The sequence below is a fragment of the Ambystoma mexicanum genome, chromosome 6q (assembly GCF_040938575.1).
Source record: "Ambystoma mexicanum isolate Mex_15411 chromosome 6q, UKY_AmexF1_1, whole genome shotgun sequence".
NCBI classification, from domain to species: Eukaryota; Metazoa; Chordata; class Amphibia; order Caudata; family Ambystomatidae; genus Ambystoma; species Ambystoma mexicanum.
In genome coordinates, this window is record NC_090937.1 from 965,857,893 (window position 1) to 965,877,274 (window position 19,382).

The following is a 19,382-nucleotide window of genomic DNA, read 5'->3' on the forward strand; positions in this document are numbered from 1 at the left end:
TGAAATGGCCCCCCACACATCTACAGCCATCCCTGCATACACAAGTAGCAAAATGAAAACTCCTTAAACCCGCTCTCGCTTGAAAAGTTAACACGTGGCATGGATATATCGTTTACGCACGCACCTCCCTCTTAGCCCATCTCTTTCCATGTCAACGCGACAGCATAGCGATGACCTAGTTTGGGGCCGCAGGATTCTTTTTCCAGACTGCCCCTTGCTGAGTGGCTGCTGCATCAGGTACAGGATTGTATTCTTTCATAATGATGACTGAGGTTTCTTGAGGGCCAGGACCTACGTAAAGTGATATTGCAGGGCCACATTTTAGCATTGCCATAGCTTTAAATTGGAACTCGCTTGGTCCCCATCCCACTAGCCAGCCCGTCACATGCCTCAGCTTCCAGTGAGTGAATGCCACAATCTCTAGCACCCATGGGAGCAGAGCTACTATAACTTTTAATTAATAAAGCTGTCCCTCAGGAACCAGCAAGGAGCTGACGGGCAGACAGGGTGTGGCACGGTAACTGGTGGCAGGGGTATCAGTTGGTGGGTCCCCTGCAGTTGCAACAGATTATTGTCCCTTACATTTAAGATGGTAAAATACAGGGGTATGACTACATAATGAAATTGGAAAGCTCCAATTAATTGTGCACTCACTATAGTTTTGTTTTATTCGGGGTCAAAGGTTGTTTGATGTCACTTTTATCAGTGACATGTGGGGTGTATGGGGAAGAGGATGAAGAGTTCTATGTACCTTTCACTACCCTTATGATTTTGGTAAATTAGTGCTGGTGGGTGCATCATGACAACACACTCTGCTGCACTTGGGGTTTAGGAGCCCTGGGCTACATTGTATAAAGTTTGCATCTAAGGGAAAAGAACATTTATTTTGAAACCTAACAAGTAAAGGTGCAAACTAGTTCCACCTACACTCAAGAGCCCATACCAGTTTTATTGGAAATAACTTTTCTGTATTCACTGTAACGTAAATACTAATTGGGCCAAATTATTTTGGTCTGTTGCAAAAATCTGTATTTAATATTACCTGGTCAGTTTTTTGTTTAAAATCAACAAACAAAATCAAAGGAAATACCGTCTGTGAGCAATCGATATTAAGATTCCAGACAAGAAGGTGAACATAAACAGATATTGATAATGTGTTGACTTACAGGTATTGATAATACTATCAATATAAAGCCGCACTTCAAAAATATACTGGGTGTACATCTACTGAATAACTGCTCGATTTATGCGTGCATTCTCTCTGCAACTTGCACTAAATTCCCTAAACAAACTACCAGCACGCCATCAGAGAAAGACAACGCACTTTCCTAAGCAATAATCCTGATGAATTATCTTATTTTCTCAATATTTTAATAATCAAACGATTTCCAAATTTACAATACTAACCAACAACTTTTTGGAAATTGAGTTATCTTGAAAAGCTAAATTCAAGTTGCAAGTTAACTCATTAACATTTTCTGTAATTTCCCAAAAGATTTTTTTCCACCAAACAAGTTCGTATCCTCATGATAAAAATAAATACAACTTGAAAATGTTCTTATGTTGGTTTCAAACATTCCTTGACACGCTGTCAATAACTAGTGCAGAAGCCTTCTTGCAGTTGAAAATTAATGTGTTATATTCTCTACACGTTTTGAAATGAATGATTTCTTCATCAGGAGCTAATTTCCATCAGCTTCATATTATTGTCTGTTGTAAAAATGTAAACTCTGTTAGTGCTCCACCAATATACCCTAGTTCTTAAACCACAAATATAAATGCGTTAATGGAGTATTTTTATATATTTTCACAATAGACAATAAAATTAAGTTGATAGAAATTAGCTTCTGATGAAATCTTTAATTTCAAAATCTATAGAAAATATGACGACACATTGATTTTCATCACCGGCAAGAAGGATCATGCAGTAGTTATTGACCGTGTTTCTAGGAATGTTTGAAGCCAATTTAAGAGCATTTTCAAGTCGTATTTATTTTTATCTTGATACAGAAATGGCTTTAGGGGAAAAATGTATTTTGGGAAATTACAGAAAATGTTAATGAGTTAAATTATTTGAAAAATCTGAATTAATATTTTCAAGTTAACAAAGTTCTAAAATGCTGTTTAATTTTGTGAAGTTTGAAATAGTTTGATTATCAAAATATTGATAAAATAAGATTCATTAGAATTATTCCTTAGGGCTAGTTAGTGTGTTGTCTTTCCAACAGAGGTTGCCTGAGGTAGTGTTGTTGACTTACAGGTATTGCCTATTTTTGGCGAATGACATTTTCAGCCAATTTTGTAGCCACATTGTTTGCCACTTTTTGTTTCCGCACAAATATAGATGGTACGTTTTGGCAAGGTATATAGAAAGAGGACGAAGGTTGAAGTGGGCAAGCCGGGGGTCTACCTCTGCTTTATACAGGTTAAAAAATAAAGTGAAATCAGCAAAACAAATGTTTGCGAAATGTCATTCGGCAAAAAAAGATTTGAGGGATATTCACTGATCCGACTTACGTTTTTTGAAGTGTTGCAGAAAAACATCAAATAACATTGATATCCATGGGTTTTGCGTGCTTTATCAATACATAAATAAAGCGTGTAATCTGTAGCGCTTCAGCAGAAGCCCTGGAGAACCTCCCCCCCCCCCCCCCGCTTCTCCGAGTCCCAGTAGCATATGCCCAGAAGTATTAAGTCACCCACCAACATAAAAAAGACCCATTGAACACAGAGCTGGTTCACTGGATCTCAAGCTCCCAGTCCTTTCAAAATCGACACTGAGGAGATGTTGTTTCCTGGTGCCTGAGGCCTGTGCTGGGGATACCACCTTCGCGTTCCACAAGAGTGCATCCCCAGGGACAGCGGGACATCTGAAAAGGGATGCAACAAAGTGGGGATCTAGAGAGTGCGTTCACATTCAGGCTGAGGAAAACATGGAAGCAGAAGCGCCGCCATTAAGCGTGTTTTCCATCTGAAGCCGGGTTTGACACTCATCCCATGAACGTGTGAATTTATGAATCGCGTGGCGGAAGCTCTCGTCTGGGTTTTTGGCAGACTGGCATGCACATTATTTTTGGTTTCCAGACTGGGTGCTCCACCCAGAGGCAGCGTGCAATCCGGAGCGTGTTAATTAGCGCGCATTGCTGCCTCACATCTCTCTACTGTGGACACGTTGCCAGGGGGGGTTGCAAGTGCTTCCTGCGATGGCTTGTTCAAAACACGTGGGCGACGCAGTTGTTTGACACTGCTTTGCTCTTGGTTAAATCTCCCAGTTTATTGCTGGCGCACGGCCACCGAACTGGCAAAAAATGAACTCCTTTCTGGGAGAGGGCGCTGTGAGTTTGTTTCGTTCCTGTTTTTCTGCCGTTGGATTGGCATGGCGTGCACAGAACTGTTAACAATCACGTTGAAATGACTCTATTGTATAGCAGCCCACAATTTTCGAGTAACTTAATTTCAATGCATGAAAAAAATCAACGTGCAAGTTGCCCTTACTGGCCACAGCAAAACAGAATGGAGATTGTATCCCACATCTGTAAACAAAAGCAGCGATTTATAAAACACCTATAAGATCCACTGTTTCCGTTACAAGCACCGATGCGAGGAGGGGGCTTTACCACCCGATAGAAACCCCAGGCTCAAGTTGGAGGCCATGGGGCAAAGTGAGGTCGTTGATGCTGTTCCCTGCGATGCTTAGTACCCGGGACTGCATTAATGGTACGGGGTTCAACCCGGGTAATCCTCGCTCTGCCCAGGGTGGGACTGGGGCATAAAATTGTCCCAGGCACCAATGAAAGTGTCCCACAGTTGCAAATGGCAGTTAATTCCTTTTGTGACTGACTGTTTCAATAGTACCTAAGGGGGAGTTTTTTTAAAATTAAATGTGATCTAAACTGTGCCATTTAAAGATAGTAATTCAACAACAATCGTCAAACTTACTAGCCGCATAGTGAAGTAACTCATCAAAATGGCCCACATTGGCCAAACAATTGGGCCACTTTGACCAAATAAAATTGCCTACACTAGCATTTTGCGTCTCTTGGTTTGGGCATTGCCCTATTGCCCTATAGGCCAGTCCGAGCCCGGCTCTGTCCAGGAGCTAGAACAGACCTGGCCGTTATGCGTGCACGTGAATGCTTTTCCTGGCTGCTAAGTAATGATGAAAGCTTAGGCTGTGGAGCGTGCAGTGCCGGAAGGAGTATGGTGTGGGGGACGAGAGGCGGAGTCATCCAGGTGCCAAACGAAGGCGGGACAGACAAACCGAGGCCGAGGCAGACTGTGGCGACATTAGAAGGTGGGCCCATGGAAAGTGGACCTTCTGCCGGAGCACTTCCCACGCTTCGTTTGACAATATATTTAAGAAAACATAAATATCTCAGCACAGCCAACAGAATATACCTAACCGGTACCTGCGACCAAAGCGCTGCGACCAAAGCGCTGCGCCAAAAGCGCTGTGGCAAAACGCGGCATACCGCCAAGGGAAGGCAGCAGGTGACTGAACCGGGAGGAAGAGATTCACTGAGCCTTACAATGGGGTAACGCCAATCAGAATGGCTGGACTGCACAACCAGGGTACTAAACCCTTTTAAGCAGCTATACTGCAAAACACAATCATTTTAAATATAGTATTTGATAGCAAGGCTCATCAAAACAATTTGCAGGTGGTTTTGGAGGAAAAGAGTATTGTGTTGAAGTAATTTTTTTGGGTGGGATGAAATGCCATGCTTGACTTTATTTTTTTCCTGATACAAAAATCACTTTCCACATATTCTAAGACTTGGTTAATTTACTGAGTTAACTCAAGCCCTAGAGTATTTAGAGTCAGTTGTCTGGCAGTTTTAATAATAATAATGGTTTTTGTATATAGCGCTACATACCCAATGGTCTCAGAGCGCTGTAATAACAGAAGACGTTACTATCCCACCGACTGGTACTGAATGTATTGACCTCGGAAGGATGAAGGGCTGAGTTCACCCCGCCGGGATTGGAACCTGCCACAGCAGGTTGCGCACAGATATCTGGGGCGAGCGCTTAGTTCACTTGGCTATCTGACCGGCTGAGGATTCGGAATGGGCATCCTTTCAAGAACTTTATTTTCTTCCCATCATATCATCACTGGATACCTTTCTGTGTATCCCTCCTCCTGTTTCATGTACAGTAGCACTTCCCACCCTTCCCAAGCCTAAACAAGTTACACGAGGCTTGGGACATCCATAGTACAGTACAAATATGTTGTAGGAACTGAAAATATTCTCTTGTAAAATACTGCTGTTGTTTGCACAAGACTAGCAAGTCATGCGATTGGAAAATCATGTTTTCTTCAGAGTAGGCGACCGCTAAATGGTATGACGACAAGCTAAATTCAGAGCTATTCGTTTTTGGAAGCATGACTTTTACCAGTCACTTCAGCTGGCGGTGGGGCTGTAGAACCCACCTTCTGTGAAGAGTGACCCAGTTCACCCTGGTTTCTCTGTGTGTCACTGTGAAGGCGCTAAAAAGCTGAGACGATGCTTACATTTTGGGATGGGGAGGTTTCCCTTGAATGCTTGTACCCATATTTGATGTTGCCACCTGAAGATGTTTTCCCAGAATGATGTCCATGATGCTCGCACCGCTCTCTAGCCTGCCGCACTTTGCAGCATGCTTGTTTGGCAGGGGTGTCAGTGAAGCTTTCCACGTTCGGGGAGGGGGGCGGGGAGGAGTGGGGGGGGACGCTTGGGCTGCAGCTGTCATTCGTGTTTGTCCTGAGCCGCCTTGTGAAACCTTTTTATCTTTTGTAGGTTCTCCCATGCCATCCTCTTCATCTAGCCCATCCGTTATTGAGCACACACATTCCCCTCCTCCATCACCCAGCCTGCATGACAACCAGAAGTGGCTCATAAGTGCTAATGCCACCCAGCCCGGGCAGGACTCTGACACTGATGACGAGTACACTGCCAGCTCTTACCTAGTGCACGGCGGCACAGTTTCAGTGTGTGACCCAGGCCATGGTAAGCGGACGAGCCCTCGCAGTTGCATTTCATGTGTCTCACCTCTGCGCTCTTATGTTTGTAATTTAACTGTCGAGCACGACTTGTTCCATAGAGATTTGCAGTTTAATTGTTTTCATTTTGCTTGTGTAGACCTATGTATATTGCACCTGGGCAACACCAGGCAGGTAAGCATACATGCCCTATGGGGGTTATTACTGACGTGACCGTTTTTTTCTAATATGTTATGAAAATGTTATTTATTTATTTATTTATTTATTGTTATAGTTGTGTATAGCTCAAAGAGCTTTAGCAACTGATACACTTTCAATACATTAATACAAAACAATTACATATAAAGAATCTCATAGACAGTCATTCATTATAAAATCTTATGTAGCGCACTGCAAGCTGAATCGTCACAAGTCGCAGTGCATGGCACGCGGCTGGTGAAAAGACTGATCCAGGGCTTGAGGATGAGGAGGACATTGAAGCAGGTATTTGTAAGAAAATATGGCTGAGCGTGAATATGTTGGACTGCAAAGGGTGGGGTGGTAGGCCTGGACCATGCAATGTCCATCAACTTGTCTTCCCACTTGCACTTTGCAGTAGTGAGCCAGCTGTGGTCAAGGTGAGCAGGAGGATGTATGCCCCTCTTCCTCCCCCCGCCCCCGCATTCAATGGGCCCTGATTTGTTCATTTTGGTGTGCCGCGTTGCCACTCTCCTGTTGGTGCACCACAAGGCAGTCCCCTAGAACAGCCTTATTGTAGCACTGGTCCCGATAGTGTTTTACGCGGGGATGTTCTAACTGCATAGGCAGCAGGGACAGTAGCTGGGGGTCAAGCTGGGCGTGTGATAGCCAGTTATAGCAGTTTCAGTGTCCTTGTTTGGCCCAGGAGCCACTGTGTAAGGTTTTTAAGAGGGGCAGGGAGTGTTTTAGGCACACCCAGCCGGTAATTGGAAAAGGCAGACTAGGGGGACATTAACATTATCAATTGTGGAGTAAAATGAGTTCCAACTAAATTATCATGATGGTTCGAAGTTATGTAAGAACGGCTACATGGCTGGTAGCGTATGACGAAGGCTTCTTTGGTAGGGTGACCAGATTTAAAAAGTAAAAAACCGGTACTGGACAGCTAACATAAAAGTAGGACTAACTCTTGAAAGTGGCTGTCAAAGCACTACACTTCAGTGGTGGTTGGAGGAGAAGGGGGTTTAAGTGTTACTGTTCAAATAAACACATATTATAATTACTTTATCACAAACTAACATTTTCTTAAGTAGTAAAATGAAGCATTTCTTCTGTGCGAGCTTGTTCATTCCTGCCTGCCAGCTATGAAGACCTGGTACTAAAAACCAGGACGACTGCAGTTTCCAATGGAAACATCATCTTGAGAAAGGGGTACAGAGCACCCAATTGCAGGACAGTGCCGGCCAAACCGGGACGTCTGGTCACCCTATTCATTGATCGATTCTTTGATAATGGAGAGACATCCATGCAACTCGATGAGTGAATGTGCGTAAATGAATCTTTCCTCTTTGTGGTCTTCGATACTGCTACTTGACACAATTGATTTCTCGTATGGGAATGAGCAGACTATAACGGGACTGTCCACCATCTTGGATCTCAGTTGGGCCCCTCTGAGCCTCCCTCACTAGTGCTGCCTGCAGTGAGCTGCCATTTCCTCTTTCCCCAGAGTAGGCATTGTAAGCTATAGAGAGCCCTAGTAATCCGTGGGAAAACCCTTCCTTCGTTTGAATGGTCTTTCTGTGCAGGGAAACTGAGACGCATCTCTGGCGCACACAGCCTTTGCCCGAGCACGATGCCTCAGAAAGGGTTTCCCATGGCATTCCTTTCCCTGATCGGGGAGCCAGGGATCTGAAACCTTGTATCCGCAGAGCTCCCAAGTTTGTTGATGTGAAATGTTTTCCCTGCAGGCTGTGGTGCACATGTCACTATGCTGGGTACCTCGCTACCTTGCCAGAGATCAGGAAATGATTGGCTTAAAGAGAAATGTATCCGTTTCCACTCTGGATGCGTTGGGTCTGCTTAGTGCTTCCCCAGTTCTACTGATGGGCCTAGAACTGGACTATGGCAATTGTCCCTAGGGGTGAGGGAGTAGGAACCGTGGTTGTCCTCTGTCTTATGCCAGGACACCTGGCACAGTCCGGGATAAGGCTGGTATCTATGTAGAATTCAATTTAGGATACGGCAGCCTCCTCGGCCTGTAAGCAAACTCAGGTGATGGGCGGTCTGCTCCCGGGTCTGCAGGGGCCATGGAAGCTTGTATTATTTGTGGTAGCTAAATAGGACTTTCTTTTTTAAATGACTGGGCCATGCATCTGTTAAGGAAGGATATGTTCACGCAAGTCACAAGCTTCGAGTGGCTCTTCGCACCCTGGGAACGGAGGCGTGTCTCATGTCTTGGGAAAAGGATTTGGCAGAAGGAGAAGTAGGTTTAAACAGATTTCTGTAAGGGGTTGTGAACATGGATAAGAAGAGTTCTGTCATTAGGGACGATCTTAACATTTTTAACAAAACAAAGGTTCAAGTGGGGGGAGTGCTATTTGAAAATGGAAGCAAGTTTGAGGGAAAAAAACGTAGGTGGTGTGAAACTTGTTACACACTTGTAGACGGCTTCTTGAATTATTTGCGTAAAAATATGTTTTGCTCCATAGAAAATGCATCATTTTACACAGTGATATATTTTAGATTGGGTAGTATTGAGATAGCAAAACACAAGAGGTGATGGCTGGAAGGTTTAGAATGAATCTTATACCTCTGGCATCGCCCTGGGCAACCCTCCAGTCTATTTTTCTTCTCCTGCCAAGCCATTACAGAAGGGGAAAGACCATATGCAAATCAGGGTTGGTCCCACCCCACAAGGGGCAGTCGAGCCCGAACTGCTAGGCCACATCCTTTCTGCATGGGACCACAAGCATCCCAAGACGTGTTTCGGCCTTGGTAACAGTGGCGAGTAGCTTAGATCTCTGGGCCCAGCAAGCACTGGACCTAGGTCTGGGCATACGTGTACCAGTTGGGGGGGGGGGAGTATTGAGATAGCTTATTATATTTTGATCTGACAGCATTTTTGTTTGGAGCTAGTCAGAATGAGTGCACACCACTTTGGTGTGTGTGCCAGTGGAGCCGTAACCGCATGTGTGCAGTGGCTCTGCATTTGATGGACGCCTGACATGTTTGTATTGATGGTATATCATTTCCATAAGTTGGTGAACATCAGTTTACCAGATACCTAGCTATGCCTGCAACATTGCATGCTCTGCCAATTGCAATGATTTGCAACTTGAGTACTATCACTTTCATTTTTACTATAGTAATGATTAGATGGTCACCCATTTGCTGACTGCCGGGCTGGAAAAGAGAGGCAAATTGTTGGCATGTTAAGCTTAACTTATTGAAGGAAGCAAGGCCTATCACTTGGGCATGCTTTTTCTGACTTAAACGAAGTGTTTGACTTTGGGCAATTACAGGTCTAAAAAGAGACCAAACCCACTCAACAAAGGTGAATGGTCACACAAGAGAAATTAATTTTCATAGTCCACATACGTGCATTAAAGAAGCACCGACGGGCACCTTTTAGGAAAAAGTCAAGTTCACAACTGTGCCTCTTAAGGGGAGAGTGCTCCGGTTTTGCGATTACTCTAGAATGGCTATTTCCTATGCATATCTTTCCTCCTTAAAAGTCGACACCACTCATTACGTTTCACCTAGTTGCTGAGGATTGCACTTTTTTCTCACCCAGCACCTCGCAATCTTTGGCAATGGGTTGATAAGTGGAAACGGCATGCTGACCAACGCCTGCTGCAGGTGGCCCGTGTGCTCCAATGCGACATTCACTTTTAAAGAAGAGAATACAAGAGATGAAACCTCGTTTTGCCCTCGACTGCTCTCCCATCACTCAATACTTTCACTTGAAACCTCCGGTGTCTTTACTCCGACTGCAAAGAATATTGGAAAACCCATGCTGGTGGACTTTGCTTTAGTGCTATTTAATATGAGTGTGAGTGAAGGCACAGCTGGCATTTAAAACCTGTGATCGCACCACGTGTTCATGGATTGCAGCGTCAATCTCTCTGTGTTTATACAAATGCATGGTCGCCTAGCCTTTTGTGTTTTGCATTTTATAGGTTTTGCTTCAAGATTCAATAATTCAAGATGAAGTAAAATCTAATTTGACGGCACGAATGGAACTTGACGTTGAATTATTTGCATATTGCAGCACTGTGGCTATGTGGAGTTTCCTGGGGGACCTCTAAAGGTAGTCTTAGTGCCCCGGGGACCAGCTGATGGGGATAGGGGGGCACCAGAAGATGGGACGAAACGTATTTTTTTAAAACAAAAAATGGAACTGTCATGTCGATGCACACATAACGAAGGAGACTTTCTGCGCAGCCGCTTCAGAAAACCAAGGTGCACCATGAATGTTGAACTGCTACGTAGCCTATGATCCTTGTGGCTACCCCCTGCCACGTAGCCTATGATCCTTGTGGCTACCCCCTGCCACGTAGCCTATGATCCTTGTGGCTACCCCCTGCCACGTAGCCTATGATCCTTGTGGCTACCCCCTGCCACGTAGCCTATGATCCTTGTGGCTACCCCCTGCCACGTAGCCTATGATCCTTGTGGCTACCCCCTGCCACGTAGCCTATGATCCTTGTGGCTACTCCTTGGAATCATCCAGGCATTTTTCAAGGGTCAATTTTTGTAAGATAGTCCATTCTTCTAGAGCAAACATTGACAATCTTTCATAGCCAGGGCAGCGTCAGCCCTGGCCAACCCTTGCCACTCCCCCCTCACCCCTCCAACCCCCCCATGGACAGGAGCGCAACGGGAGTTCCAGAGGTAAATTGCAATGACAGTGCGAAGCAGTCTGTTAATCCCGGGCCGGATTTATCCCAAGGAATCGCCTCCTCAGTCGACATCCTCCCATTTCTTGTAAATCAGTGAACTCTTTTATTTTTGTAATCATATTTTTGTCAATAATTGCAATGCGTACATGAAAACATTAGAAAGAGGAATGAGGGCAGGAGGTGGCCATATTTCCATTGTTAAACACTTTAGTCGCTCACTTAACGGACTGGATGTTTGCTACATGTTTGTGTAGCTTGATATTGATTTGATCTGTAAATGCGCCAACATTTGTTTTTTGGGGTGACTGGGGGGAGGGCTTACGGGAGATTCGGGTGAGCGAGCAGAGGCGGGATTTGGGAGGTAGCGCATTCAGTTTTGAAAGCACCCTTTGAATAAAGCACACGCTCATTCAAATGCGTGCTATTTGCAGTCTTGGGTAAACAAAGGCCAACATAGTATTTGATGTTTTTGAATCGATGGGGGTTTCCATGGCACCATGGGAACCACCGCTCGGATACCTAGTGCGGATGCCCAGTTCATCAGTGCGGTGCCTTGCTCTAGGGTCTGTCTGCTGATAGGGTCTCCCCTCTAGTCTAATTAAATCGGCTCTCCTGAAGAGCCTCTCCCTTTGTAGCCTCATTTACAAAGGGCCATTTATAAAGCGTGTGGCTATTCAGGCAGATGGGACCGGAGCAGCAAATTAAGGCAGCCAGGTGGCTTTTAGCGTTTTTATTATTTACGTCTTTCCTTTTTTAATTTTTCTTCTTTTTTTAGCACGCTCATCAGACAAAGGTTAATTGTTACCTGCAATTCCCAGTCCTGCTCTTGAAACAAATAATTGTCCCAGCTTTGCACATAGGTATGCGCAGAGCATTTGCTTCCCGGCTTGCGGCCATATTGCGGATGCCGCGTTAAATCTATATATGCCATATCTGTTTCTCCTTCAGCTGTCTCCAAGGAAGCGCATGAATGCAGAGGAAACATTTGGACGCGTGATCCCACTGTGATCCGTGCACTTCCCATGTTTCATCAAGCAATTGGTATCGGAAATTGCTTCTAGACATTTTTATTTTCTCCAAATTGCATTCCTGTTCACGGTGCAATCGGTCTGTGGCATCGTTTCCTTGGTATTTACTATTGCTGCTGATGGGAATGTGATTTCAGCATTAAAAGAAGTCTCATTCTGCTTTGATTAAGAAAAGCAGTATTGTGTGCTTCATCACCTAGGTTGATCAAAGAAGTTGAATGCTCGCTTCAACCCCTTATTTGGAGGAATTAAACAAATGTAGGTCCCCAAAAGTTGCCCCAGTATGCCATTAAGATTTAAATATACATGAGCTGGCGTCGTGGTAGGAAAGGCGTGGGATTTGGACAAGGCATACATATCTAGGGAAACGCGAGATCAGAAATGAGCACTAGACCCCTGACTTATGAATGGTTTGGTGGGTAAAGCATATCCATGCGCTCTGTTGACGGGCCAGTCTAGGGCAAGTTGCTTTTCATTTAGCAGAAGACACAAAAGGAGTCCTTTAAAAAGAAAACTATTACATTCTTTCCTGGCAACGATAGGCCACTTAATAAGGTGACTTATAGCAGGTTTTGGTAGGATATGTTGGGTTTTTCTACTGCATGCTTTTCTTCTCTGTGCTTTCTAGACAGCGATTGTGCATCATCCCGGCTTAAACTCTTGAAAAGTTCAAATAAGGTTCATCTATCCAGATGACCGTGTTGGTGACGTAGTGTGGGTTCTGTGACAGACGGTGTGCTCTAGTGGCCGTGTGGATGGGGAGTGTCGGTCTTACTTTCTTTCACCGAGTGTACGCCACATGCCTATTGACACTTTTCTCTATTTCTTAGTTGGACTATCCAAAGTTCTTCCAGTCTTCCTAGACTGAAGTTGCGTGAAATGATTTTGGATATATGTATGAATTGCATATGCGTGTTGGATTGACCAAAAGACTGATGGGGAACATCTTGAAGGGCGGACATAACATGGAGATAAACCTACATAAAAAGGTTTTGCCCAGTTGAATACAATGTTGCTTTTACTCAAATAGTCAACTGAGACGAGGTTTAAAGACATTTTTAGTTTTACCTCCAACTGGAGTATTGTCTCTTGGCTGCACGGATCATGCAATCAATGGACGGTAGCGTAGTATTTGATCACAATTCAAGGTCTAGCATATTTATTCACAAGCTCCAATCAGTGCAAAAAAATCGATGACCCGTCAGAGTAGTATTCTTAGCCACATTCTTGAACATTTGGTAATATTTTAAATTGCACAAATCGCAAAGGAAAAGCAGTGTACTTGTCTGCTTGCTTCTTTCATACCAATTGAACACACAGACATTCAAGCAGATATTTCACAATGATAATTGTGCAAATGTCTTTTTACCAGGGATCAGACCTTTATCCGTTAGAAAGAATTGTTCCTAATGTGATAAATTAAGTTATATATTTCTTGTTGGTTTGTACAGAGTCTCATTGTATCTGAATAGACAATTATAGAAGATTTTCCATAAAACCATTGATCACATAATGGGGACAGTTTGATTGGTCTTCCCCCAATAGACCCACGATTAATCAAAAATTCAAGCGGGCTCGACAACACTATTATAGATGAAAAGATTAATCTTGGAGGATAATAATGAAATATATACCTACATTGTCATAGCAACAGTGTTTTGAAATTGATGATCTTTCATTAATTTGAAACCAGAAACCACAGCGTTGCAGAAGGCCTCAGACCTTTACTAAATGTAAGTGTGGGCATTTAGAGTAAATATAGGGATCTGGTCCTCTTAGATGGGACCTCTTGGCTTGGAAGCATTTCTTCACGATTCCTGCTCAGATGCCAACTCTCCTCCTAGATGATGGGCGGGGTTCATTGCACTAGATGTCTGTTGTCCTATTTCTCTGTATGTGTCGAAAGGTATTTCTACTTCTTTCATTCTAGTTGAAAACAAGCTCATCGAAAACACAGCGGTATCTTTGTCTCCACCTTTTATGAGGGACATCCAATTAATCAAGTTCCTCAAACTGCTCGACACCTTAACTGACTACTGCGAGAATGACTCGATTTTCCAGTTGGAGCGGAGTCTCAGCAGCAATGCCAATTCAAATGCCAGCCTGAACAATAGCCGCATCTCACAAGCTCAGACGGCTAAAGGATATGCTTAGTGGCAGACTCTTTTCTGTTGGGTGTGTGTATACATGGAATGCCTTCCGAGTTTAATTTTGGGCAGAAGGCACTTCCTTAGCTTTGTCAGGAAGCTAAACACCAAACTGCTTTCGGTCTCATTGTCTCACTGTCTAGATTTTGGAACGTCAACACTTTTGAAATGACCTCTTGGACATAGCTAGATTTAAACACAATATAAATCACCCCCTTAGTTATGTTAGGTTTTTCTACTGCACCAGGCACTATCATAGTGGTCTACGCGTGCTGAGGTTTGTCCGGAGTGCAGCCTACTGTGCCTCCACAAAGGGTATCCAGGCCTCCGCCTTCAAGGAAATACAAAAGGGCAGCAGGGGTGGTTAAATGGGGAGAAAGGTTAAATGCTTGTGTTTATACAGGTGAAAAGGGGAAGGTGGGATAGGGGTGGGGCTTAGGTGGGTGAAGAATCATTGTTGTAAGCATCACAATGATCAGAAATCGGTGGATCTAGACTGGACACCATGGAATAAAGATAGGATCATGATGAATACATTAAAACTGCTATTATGGGTACAGTACAAACATTCAGTCGACATACACTATGCCTCCTGACCTCTCCACCCTCGTCAATAGCAGAAGAAAGTATCAATTACTATAAAACGAAAAAAGTGAAAAACTCTCTTCCACTTCTGTTGACATGCTTTATGAGGGAAAAGGTAGACCGTAGTTTGGAAAATGTGGGTGCCGGCCAGAGGGCAAAATCATTAACACTCTTGGGATTCGGGAGTCAGCAAATCAGCTTGACGGCCAAGGTGTGGGCAATATACATTCCCACAAGTGTTGAAGTAAAGCCAGAGCAAATTGGCCATCTCTCATTTTACGGCCACTTGAATAATTCCAAGTGAGGGTCCGTAAGTGCAGTCGAGTAGATGTGATTTTTCAAGATGTCTTTCTACCATGTTTAACATTAACCGGTGCCGCCCACTGCCTTGAACATTGGCTGAGAAAACATTGACTGCAGGAAAGGCAGAGAGGACTCTGGGCAATTTCTGAATATGTTCGAGTATGGGAGAATGGTAGGGAGCCGTGTGAAGGCCACAAAACTAGTTTGAGGCAGAAAGGAAAGGCTAACGGGGCTACGTTGACAGCAGTCGACAGCAAAAATGAGCAGATAACTGCACCACTGAGAGTTACTGAATGTGACAGACGGAGGTAGAAAACCAGATACTGGAAAGGTGTGGAGCCACCAGAGAGATACCTAGATCTTGTCTGAGATGCATGTGAGCAGTCAGAATTTGAGCTGGAGGAAGAGCATCAATCGGACACACCACCAGAGAGCGGTTTTCACACCCAATATGTAGGCGAACAGGAGGCCAATGTTGGAGGGATACTCCATGGGATAGTCTCCTGAGGAGCCCCGAGAAGATGAACGGATGAGTGCTGCATGCTAGAATGTGTAGGCAAATATTGAGGAACCAATAAAGTGATTGAATAGAGAAACACTGCATGTAAGAGTTTGGAGGGGAGGTTTTGTAAACCAAATCACAATAATAAAAACTTTTAAAAAAAAATATTTCACAGACTTCGAAGGAAAAGTAAACATTCAAGTCAATTCTAGTTGCAGAATTTTGGAATAAATGTGTGGGGTGTCTACATCCTCTTGTCTTGTGCTAATCCTATTTTAAGATTGTTTTGTTTTCTCCCTCAAATGTGGACAACGCAAGACCATACGTTGGTCAATACGTTATTTCTACGCGACCTTTAGTTAGTATTGGCTTGATATGAGCTGTTTTATAGCATGCAAGGGGCACAGATTCAAGCCCATTAACACGTATGTATTGAAACTGGCAACAAATCAATTTCCCCCAACAATTGTGCTTTTTCAATGCTGGCCCAATGCTCTGTACCTCCTTAGCAGTGGTTTAGTCAGCGGCGATGGTCGATTTGGTAAATATCACCTCATTGGCAGCATTATTGTGTTGCTGTTAGTGGCTTGGTGAACCTAATGACATGCTGTGTGCCTTGACGTACCGTGCAACACATGGCATTATCCCCGAGGGGGGGGCTTTTTTAAGTGGCTGGCTTGATACCTTGAGAGTGGCAGTGTTTTCCCTGATAGCTCGCCTGGAATAGCTGGCTGCCACTCCAGCGCTGGAAGCTGTAACATTCTGTTCCAATGATCCGGCGAAGGCATTGTATGAAATGTTCTCCTCGCAGCACTTACAAAGTTAATGGAGGTTTCTTGGTTGCTGCATTAGTTAAATACGGAACTGGATCTGCCATAGAGCTGGAAAGTGAAGTAATTTTGACAACAGTAAATTAAGTTACTGCAGCTGTGATAGATGTGTGTTCCAGTGCATTTGTCTCAGAATGCTATTTGTGGAAAAGAAGCCAACCGTGTTTGATCTTCTTATCCGATTAAAAAAAAAAGTTTGCCCTGTTTAAACATTTAAAAGTTTTAACAAATGGATTATTTTTCTGACAAGAGGGCGATGGGCCCATCCTTTAGAAAGTGACTATGAAGAGTTGTGATGAGGGCACTGAACTCAAATGTTTTTTGAAATGGTGGATGGTCCTGAATAGGTATGGAAGGATTAAAGCCTTGCTCCCTGCTCCTTGGCGGTCAATCTTATCCACCGTTGAAGAGTGCTGCTTTTGTAGTCTGCGACAGGCTGTTTGGTTTCTTTTTTTAACATTTTTTTTTAATCATCTTTATTTCATTTGAATCAACATATCAACAAATCGGCAGGGAGAATCATAAAACATAGACAATTTCAAGCAAAATCTACAAATATTAATAATCCTAATACAAACCAACATATTCCAATAATCCCACCCCCTGTCCCAATTTTGACACTAAACTCCACAAACTACAACCACAAACAAACAAAATCATTACAACATCAACATCAACCTCCCACCCCAATCCCACAATTATCAAATCCAAATTCTCTACACCTTAGCCAAAATAAATCATTAAAAGAAACCCAACTCTCAACAATATTCAGTCTCCCGATGGAACCTATAAGCACGAGATTTTTCATATCTTGACAACAAGCGCAGATCTACCAACCAACCTTCAACATGTGGCTTTTTCCGTGGCTGTTTGGTTTCTGATTCTAATTGGAGGTATTGCTGCTTATATCACTGTGTTCCGTTTGTCTCAAGAACAGAGCTGTTCTATTGTTGGCCCTGCCCACTGTGTCAGTGTCGTCGGGTATCCAGCATGGCAGAGAAAGAAGATGCCACTGTTTTGGTTCTATCCGCGGCCCACCAGGAGCCCTGTCCACACCACCTTCACTAAAAGATGCCATTCGGGTGGGCTGGGTGGATGTATTTTCCTGTTAAGTTGTTTGTACCTGGGTTTACCTTTCATTTACTCGCCCCGGTGCTAATGAGGTAAACAAATTGACAAGCTATGCTTAAAGCTTCTCCTTGCCTCAAAGTACACTTGTGTCTGCAACAGCTGTGTTCACTTTTTACACTTCTTTTAATGGTACTTACAGGTTTGGGGGAGTCGGGGTGCCAGCCACTGACCTGCATCCCACTTGGAGTGCTTAACCCCTGCCAGCTATACAGTCCTCCTGCCATCAGGGTCCAATTGGCTAGCATGGTTGTGGCGGACATGTTCTCTTCCTCTTATGCTGCGAGGCAGCCTACCACACAAACGGCGCAGCCACAGGAACTACTGTTCCATTGCCGTCAGCCTTGCAGGTTTTAGGACCTAGTGGTGTTACGGCTTCCGTCTTGTGTAAGTGATACTACGGATTTGTTCTCTTTCTCACATGCTTTCCCAAGACTCTGAATGCTTATTTCAGCCTAGGGATGGTTATCTCTTTCAATAACAAATGACTGCCTCGTTGCTCCTTTCCTCCGTTCTAGAGGATAGTCGGTTTCTTCTAGTTCCTACCCCTTCTAGTGCTCCCCATCTAGAGCCCCCCCCCCAATGCTTCTGCCTTCCTCTTCCTATGGACCATCACCTGTGTGAATTTCCTAGGTTCTGACCTCTGGCTCTTTGGTCACCATCCTTTGTCATAGGGATGAGACTGTTACTTTTCCTGTAATCACTCTGGCCAATAGTACCCGTTTATGCTCCGCTCTCCGTAAGCAACAGCCCTGACACAACTTTTCCCAACTCTAGAGTTGGTGCTTGGCTAAACTTCAGTCAAAGGTCTGCTGCCCCTACTGTTCCTTTAAAGCAAAATCCCTCAACAATTTAAGCTATTCAGTTCAGGTTCTAGTATTGTGATAATGATAATGATGTGTTATTTATATAGCGCGTTAATCCAAAGCGCTTTACAGAGCACATATTTACATACAATATCACCCAACCGAAATTGGTACTCATTTATCGACCTCGGAAGGATGAAAGACAGAGTCAACCTTGCCGGGATTTGAACCTGCGACTTGCAGATCAAACACAGATCACAGCAACAAGCACTTAACCCGCTGAGCGATCTTACCAGCTAACAATACTTTTCCATAGATCTCAGGCCTGTACCCGCTGAGCGATCTTACCCGCTAACAATAGTATTCCCTAGATCTCAGGCATGTTCTAGTTGTGTATTTTGCATAACACAGACCTTTCCAATTTAAACGCGATTCTCCGGAAGTGCAGTCAACTTGATGTTTTATCTCAAAGCTATATCTCCAGAATTACCAAATTTCTTAATTGTGTGTGCTGGGAACAGCTATTGTGAAAGTGTCCTTAATTAACTGAAAAAACACAATAAATTGAGTCTTTCTACCATGTCTAAAATCCGCTGGTGCTGGCTATCTCCTTGAATGTACTTTTATGCTCTTTGTTTTCTATGTGGCTCAATTAGGTTTTGCTTTCTGCTTTTCCAGGGGGAGGGAAGATCGAGCTCATCTCGGCAATATTGGCGTATCTGCATGTTGCTGCATGTGTATACTCGGATTCCTTTTTTTAGCACAACTCCATCCAAACACCTGGAAGGATCCAGCAACCTCATTGGATCAGCAGTTCTCTCACATTAATCTTAACCTCCAATGTCCACCGTGCATCGCCATCTCTAAAGCATGAGCATGTGGTGAAGGGGTTTTGTGGATTTGTTGCCGACACCCCATGCGTGCTGCCTCCTAAGTGCCTGGCTGAGCACCATACTATTCTGCCTGCTATGTTGCGGCTCAGTTCTGCTGACATTTTGGAGGTCTCCAGAACATTCAAAGTTCCACAAATGCATGTGAAAACACTGGCACCCTAGGTTTCATAAATGCCACTCCCAACCTCTTGGGGCGCCAGCTCGGAGGAGCTGCTGTTCAACTTTATTCACTTCCTCTGAGGTTAACACACAGCTACAGAGTAGAGGATAGATTGGTTCTGTCACCTCTTGGTGAGGACATGGTTCCAGAAAGGAGGA

At 44.0% G+C, this 19,382-nt stretch overlaps 1 protein-coding gene across 16 annotated transcripts in view; it reads left to right on the forward strand.

The window, feature by feature from the left end:
• TENM3 (teneurin transmembrane protein 3) overlaps window positions 1-19,382 on the forward strand; it is a 1,347,981-nt gene that overhangs the window by 957,024 nt on the left and 371,575 nt on the right. For 9 of the 16 annotated variants that reach the window (XM_069631455.1, XM_069631458.1, XM_069631457.1 and 6 more), the window contains one exon: window positions 5,781-5,990. The exons of the other annotated variants lie outside the window; for them this stretch is intronic. In XM_069631455.1, coding sequence (XP_069487556.1) covers window positions 5,781-5,990 — 210 coding nt within the window. The remainder of the gene's footprint in view (window positions 1-5,780; window positions 5,991-19,382) is intronic. 16 annotated transcript variants of the gene reach the window in all.